A 7,889-nucleotide genomic window follows, 5' to 3' on the forward strand; every position below is an offset into this window, starting at 1 on the left:
AATTTTAGATATTCTTCTTAAAAATTGATTTAAACATATTTTAAATACACGTGTATGCCTTAAATTTTAAATAAAGGGTCACCATACATTATTAAATGAACAGAAATTCAGGTTTACTTACCCATAATTTGTGTTAAGTATTCAAAATTATGATTTTAATTTTACTCCAATGAATCCCACATACGACAAAGCGACGCTGTACTACATCTACAGTGTTGGAAAATACTCTCAAACGCAAACATTATTGTTTGACATAATATTTACGTAAAAAAGAACTCTCGTCTATGGATCGAAGAAAATATTTTAAACCAGTTAAAATAACGAAATTTTGGATTTTTGAAGGAACAATTCTTTTTTTTTTCTTTGATAGTGAAGGATAGCACTGACTGAGAATAAAATATTATACTGAGAGCAGTGGTTGATTATTTTTTCACTCTGAAAAAATCAAAGTTTTAATACAAAAAACATGATTTGTTTTTCTTTACCAAGATGAAAATTAAAACTCCTACGAATTATTTATTATTGAAGATTTGGAAACACGGATTCGAAAGCATTCTAAAATCGCTAAATTTACTTTTAACGAAATTTAAAGAATAATAATGTATTCTGTTCTTGATTTCTATTACAGTAATCAGATTTTCTCCAAAACGCGCGTCCAAAACAACACAAACATAAAAATGTAAAATGAAAAAGAAATAACTAACTAAATAAAAAGAAAAAAGAAAAGGGAATAAAAAGTTTTTTATCAAACAATTGCTTTAATATTTCTCAGTCCCCCCTTCGTTTCATAAAACAAAATATAAGAAAACAAATAGAACCATTACATTCTAAAAAAATTACTTAATGTTTTTTCATCACATGGTTTAAAAATTCTTAGTGCTGTTTCCTCGAAGAATTGAACTTTTCCCTCAGTTTAACAAAATGGGTTTTATAGCTCTGAAAACTTTTGTAACATCCATGACCCTTCGAACTTCCTCCAAGAGTCCAGTTATTATTTATTAAGGGAAAGTATTTCTGCATTTTCCCTCGTTAAGTACGTGTATCAGTGCAATAGATTTGAAAGGAATAGAATTAATCGGAAAAACGAGGGAAAATAATGAATTCATTAATCGCACGTCCTAAGGAAGGATCGTTTTTGAAATGTTTCAGCCATAGCAAACTTTTATATGTGCTTAGTGTTGCTAAGTAAAAGGATATTTCCAGGCAGCCACGCAATTACATTGCTCCCAAGCACGTTAGAAATTACATTTAAAAAATGGTAACGTTTGCATACATACCGTATTTGACGGCATATAAGACGCACTTTTTTTTCCTAAATTTGGTCTCAAAAAAGTTACCTGCGTCTTATACGTGAAGGACACAGGTTAACTTTCACAAAAAGTTACCTGCGTCTTATATGTGAAGTACACAGGTTAACTTTCAATACTGAATGCTATTTTTAGCCCGGATAAAGGTCTAGACACACATAACTTTTTCTACATCTGCCATAATTATTTTGCGCATGCGTGAAATATCTGTCGCCAAAAAGCGCCAAAGCTCGAAGGTGATGTCGAAGTTCGAACAGGTTCGATGGTCACATTACGTCTATGGAGCCTTTCCTTCTCTACATAGACTTTCTTTGACTCAGCCGACACACGTGTCGGTATCGGTACTACTCTGTATAAACGTGTCGGTATCGGTGCTTAAAACTATTTTTTTTTTAAATATACCCTGGAAAATATGACTACAGGAAACAAGAGATTAAACTATACAATTCAGTATAAACTAGGAGTGTTAAACTACGCCAAAGTGCATGGAAACAGAGCAGCAGCAAGGCATTTCGGTTCACCACCTACCGAAAAAATGAAACGTACTTGGCGACTGCAGGAAGATCAACTGAAGACTTCTAAAAAACAAAAACATAACCTTCGGTGCCATCTCCATCTTGGCCTGAACTTGAAAATGGCGTAAAAATGTGGGTGATATATAAGAGGAAATCTGGGATAAGTGTTTCAACTAAAATCATAATCAGTGAGGCCAAAGGATTTGCAGAAAAACATGGGAATCAGAACTTTTCAGGGTCTGAGGGCTGTGCTACAGGTTCATGAAAAGGCAAGGCTTATGAATGCTCACAAAAACAACTATTGCACAGAAAATGTCAGCAGATTATGAAGAAAAAATACTAGCATTTCATAGGTTTGTTATAAATGCAAGCAAGAAAACTTATTTTGAGCTCGGAGCTTTTGAGATTGTGAGTATTAAAGGGTCTAAATCAGTAACCATAAAACTGTCAATTTTCCGTACTATTCTTAATTTGATAAATAAAATAGTATTTAGTTAAATGTTAGACAGTAAATTATGAAGTCATTTGCTTATATACGTGAAATACACACTTAACAAATCGGGACAGTAACTCTGCTCTGAACGCTGATCTCAAACCAAGACGATTACCTTGATTTAACACCACTGTCTGTCCTCGACTACAGGCTACACTTACTGTTTATCTCTCATTGACAGATTCAACCATTAAGTCAAAACAGTTTTTTCTTTTTTACTCAGGCGGGCTTCTAGTGATGCTTTAAGAGCTTAGTAAAACATTCTGAATTAAACGATTAGAACCAGGACGAGAGGTAGTCATACAGATGTGTTTAATATCGAATTGCTGTGTAAGTGATCGGAACAAGTGTAATTCAAATCACCTGTTTTTTTAGCCTGGACGAAGCGCGAAATGCCAAAGCGCTGAATTTTTTTGCCTTAACAGTCAATTTGTCATCTAAAGATAAACACTAAGCGCAACCCTTGAATCGTTGTAATAACCCAATTAAATCCATGTAACCATGTTCAAATATGATGTTACGAGGTATCGCCTGGCATTGTTAACAGTTAAGCTTCCTTCCCAATTTTGAGGGAAACACCCCAGATCCAAGGGCCCCTTTCCTCTTACGAGCAACCTTTCGAGAGGACTTTTGGCTTACTGTGTATTAGTCGTATTTAAGTGTAAAACATACAGAAATAATAAATAAACTCAAGCATAAAGAAAGCAGATGAGCAAACTCAAATATTTAAAAGTTAAAGCAAAAGTTAAAACAAGGTGTTTAAATCAAATAAAAATTATTAAAACTAATGCGTCATGAAACATTTGTGGTAACCTAATTAGTAGTCTAGTGAAAACATAATAGGTATGATGAAACTTCCAAAAGAAAAAAATGGTTTACAATAATTGAACATACCCGCAAAGTTATATTGGTAGGTGTCTAGCCCAATTAAGCCTTATGTTTATATTTAAGTTCTGCACATAATTTCAGTAACAATCCTTGCAGTGCTACTTAAAACAGATCAAATCTATTATTTCTAATTAAATATATAAAATCCGTAAATACGGTTATCGCCGGTTATACAAATAAAATTTCAATTACTCATTGATCAAATCAAATTCTCCATGAGTTTCACAATTTTACATAAATTTCATAAGCAGGTTTTGAAAAATACTCATCCTGTTGCAAATTTATAGAACATTTTTTTTTCCAACACTTTTACTCAAATTCCAAAAATGAAACTTGAACCGATTATCATAAGGTTGAGAATAATCATTTCTAATTGCAAATTCATGAATCTTTTACTTGGAAAATCTGATCCTGTCCCAAAGGTGACTCATAAGCTGCGGTCAATATCTACATTAGGGTAAGCACGAAACTGGAACTTGAAAACATAAAATCTGAAAGATAAAAATAATGTTCTGGTGATTATTAGTAAGGAACTGGAGACTCGTTTTCTTTTGGAGATGCCATCCAGTGGCTTCCTGGATCTATCCTCCTGTTGTACATCTCAGAACACAGAACCATAAAAACTACACATCTTCCTCCGGTGGCTCTTCGAATATTTATTTCCCTGTCTGGCGAAGAATCCACTCACTTCCGTTTCTAGCAAACTCCAAAATTTCGCGGTACTCTCCAGTGCAAAAAATGGGATCTGAGCAAGAACTTCCAAAAAAGGTGTTACAACCTCGGCGAAGATCATTTCTTTTTTTTTTTTTTTAACACGGTAAGTCCTTGAAAAAGGTCAATATGCAGCGAATGCTCGGCAAGTCACGCAAACCCTTTTTTCAATGGTCCAGATGGTTAAAACATCCATGTTTTTAGCCTCTTAATAAGCACCTTCTTCAACGGTCAAATTATGGTACTATCCTCCTAATATCATTAAGGTAGGAGTGTTTTCATACTATCAAGCCAAACAATACGAAAATAGATAAAGAAATAGTTTTGAGGGAAGGTTCAAATGCAAAATATTAGATTTCAGATACAACTTTCTAGTATAATACTTTTTTTCTTTTTTCAAAGATCTTATTCTTTAACAATTTACATAATTTTTTTTATGGTTACAAGTTGCTGTTGTATTATGATTAGTTAGAGACCAAAGACTTGGAACTTTGAACGAAAGGAGGGGTCAACTTTAAAATTAACAAAATAAATAAGAGGAAACCCACTTACTGTAAACAAAAGAATAAAAATTAAATAAATCATGAGCATAATAATCCCTTTAATCAAAACTACTCAAAAAGTTTAAAAAAAGTAAAAAGTAAAAAGAAAAATTAAATGAGTAAAACTAAACAAACTAAAATACGAATTAAGTTTCTTTTAAAAAATTAAATATGACAAGTTTTCTCGTCGAAAGTCTTTAAAATTAAATATTTTGAATTATCAATTGGAGTAAATTACAACTCAAATCTATAAAATCTTTAGCACTTAAAAACCATTATTGAGAACAAACAAGAATTTCAAATTAAAACAAGTGATATAACTTTAAATTAGAAGGCAAACAAGTTACAATGATACTTTGAGTGCACCGTTGCCGCACAGATACTATACGCTTACAAGTCTTCGCGTCGGGCCCATCCGTACAGCAGTCAGAGTCATAAACCATTATACTGGTTGGGCCACGATCTATATCTTTAACGGGAAAACTTGTGTGCGAATGAATTTTTATCTTTCAACAAGGAATGCACGTTTCTGTCTATAAGTGAAGTTTCTTTTTAATTGAAGGCCACATGGAAGTTAGTTATCAGTTTAAGAGTAGTTCTGTATAGACTAATGTAATGTATCGCCGAAATTCAGGAGGGAAATAGGGTTGCACTTTCCTTGCAGAAGTATCGCAGTAATATTTGATATTTGTATTTTGCTCGAATGCTAGATCATTGCTTTTAATTTTCAGGAAATGGGACTGGATTTTAACACTTCCTCAAACTCTTCATCATTTTCTTTATCTTTTGCTGACTGAGCGCAGTCCAGAGCACTAGGTGTTGAAATAGCTCCTATCCTTCATTAAACCATCCATATAGATATTTTTGATATTAGATAGGCCTCAAATATCAGTACTGAATTCCCTTATCTAGTATGAATAGCTTAATTATCTAAGAAAATACTCATCTAAAATAACAAATATCAGTAATTCGAGAATGTTAATAGTACAAAATTATGACCTTCTAGCATATATTCGAAATGCTTTATGGCTGCATAAATTGTATAAAGTTCTCTATAGAAAGCTGAACACTTTTGTTGAGATGATGATATTTTATAGAAGAAAAAGGCCTATGACTATAATTTTGTAATTTTATTTTCTAAAGAATTATTTGTTTTAGCGATGCTCTGATAGAATGTCTCTAACATCGGAAATATTATGCTAGAGTAAATTATGCGTCAAGATTTGCAGTTAAGGTTCCTTAAAAAAGCTCTTTGGTTTTCATTATTTATAATAACTATATTTTTTATAATACTAACTATAGTTCTTAATTTAATACCTTTTTTTCGCTCTTTCTAAACAGAAATATTTAAAAAAAATTCTATTTGGCTTGGAATATTTTTTAATGGTTTCGCGCTTTTAATACTGTTTTCTGTTTGTAAAAATCGCACGAGTAGTTTTTGAACACTTTTGCTCCTCAATATTAATCGAATTTGGTATGTATTTATTAATCTCACTCTCTCCTTTTTTTTTTTTTTTTACTAAACCTACTTAATTCCTTTTTCCAAAATTCGAAATTTAGTTTCATTTCAAATAAAATTCACCCATTTTTTACGATTTATTTTAAAATAATTTTTATAAGGTTTTCGGAAAAAATTTTGAATTATAACCTATAAAAGTTTTACCATCACCTTAAAGTAGACGTATTTGTAATCATACCTGCAAAAAATTAGAGTTTTTTATTCAAAATTTCCTAGGATGTACATATTGGCACGTTTTGAAATTTACCATATTTTTTATAAGCGATAATAACTCCAAATGTGGCTTAACGCACTTTGTTCATGGACCTTATAAGAAATAGACTAACCCAAACAGGTTTTCTCCCTCGTCTGAGGCGTGGCCGGCTGTCACCTTGATCACATCCGGAGGTGTAGGGACGACTTGCAAAAATTTAACATTGGTTGCCTATTGCAGTGTGTATAATTGTCAAGAAAAAGCTGGTTGTAGCGTCTCATTTCACAAATTAGAATTTCTACACATTTTGAACATTTCTACATTTTTGAAAATGAGATTGATTTTTAAAAATGTAACATATTTATCAAGCATCATTATCGTTCCAATAATTATAAAGCTATTGCATGCATTCAGGTCTGGATATTTTTTTAGCTTTTCCTATGCTATAAGGAAATTTGTAACTCCTTCTTTTATAAAATAATATTTTAAATTTGAACTAACAGAAAATTTCAAACAAGCAATTTTTGTGCTTTTTATTGGTGTAAATAAGTAAAAAATACTAAAATATTTCAAAACGAATTTTTGAATGTTTTGTTTATAATTCTAAATTGTGCTGTTTTTTTTAAATTATAGATGAGTATTGCACAATTTCTGTAAAAGAATTTTATTTCAATTATACTTCATAATACATCATAGTGATAAACACTTTTGAGATCTTAATTTTTATACATTTAATTCTAATTTTAAAATTGTATGTAACCGTAATAATTAATTTTGCTTGTATTTTATAGTGATTATTTTTTTAATTTATTTTTAGTTCTGCATAAGATTTTTATTTACTGTTAATTTAATTTATTAGCTCGAAGCGGCATTTTGCACTGTTTCACTATAAATGTCCATGTCTCCTTGCAAATTGTTGTTACCAAATATTATCGCCCTGTATTATATTTAAAGAAATTAAATAATGAAGAATCTGCATGAATACATGTATGTTTCTCGCACTGTGATAAAAACGACTGAATCTAGAGCCATCAAATTTTGAATAATGTAATCCTCTACCCGAGCATGGGCATCTGGTCTGCCGAATTTCGAATTTATTTTAATCTACGAGTATTTCATATTTTGTAAAACTTTAACGAATTTTTGATTAACAAACTCAACGAGTTCAAAGCGAGCAATCGTAACACTATACGGAAAATAACATTTTTATCTCCAGTGCAGAATTTCTAAAGATATGCGGTTTTCAAATGTATGTGGCTTACGGGCGAAGAACATGATATTCAATAAATATAGGTAACACACAAACCATTAAAAAAAAGTTCCTTTTGGGCGTAATATAAAATCTGAGTGCTTCTAGATTTTATTTTATCTTTTTTTTTTTTTTTTTTTTCCTTTATTACACTCAGAAAATTTTATGCTGTGAATTTTATCAATTACTAAAATAAATAACCCACTTTAATGTTAATAATTTAATGATGATATAATTAAATGAATAATCGTTTTTTAATGTTATTATAGTTTTGAAAATCACTGCCTGAAAATAATTATTACATTTTTAAATAAATTATCAGGTCTTGCTTAATTTTGCCTTATTTATTTCAAAGCATCACGTACTATCAATCTTATTTATTTTTACTTTATTTTTACGCAAGATTAAGTTCATAAATTTTTCGCTTAGAATTTTTACCGTTTTACCAAAGTAAAGATGTTTGTACAAGAAT

General features: G+C 30.9%; 1 protein-coding gene across 1 annotated transcript in view; it reads right to left on the reverse strand.

Annotated features, from left to right (window-relative positions):
* LOC118197342 (uncharacterized) overlaps nt 1-214 on the reverse strand; it is a 100,583-nt gene extending 100,369 nt beyond the window's left edge. Inside the window, exon 1 of the mRNA XM_035368842.2 lies at nt 122-214. Within this exon, the coding sequence (XP_035224733.1) occupies nt 122-125 (4 nt within the window). The 5' untranslated portion in view covers nt 126-214. The remainder of the gene's footprint in view (nt 1-121) is intronic.
* Between the last annotated feature and the right edge of the window lie 7,675 nt (nt 215-7,889).

The sequence above is a fragment of the Stegodyphus dumicola genome, chromosome 9 (assembly GCF_044657685.1).
Source record: "Stegodyphus dumicola isolate Sdum_Otavi_A_Nest chromosome 9, ASM4465768v1".
Taxonomy (NCBI): domain Eukaryota; kingdom Metazoa; phylum Arthropoda; class Arachnida; order Araneae; family Eresidae; genus Stegodyphus; species Stegodyphus dumicola.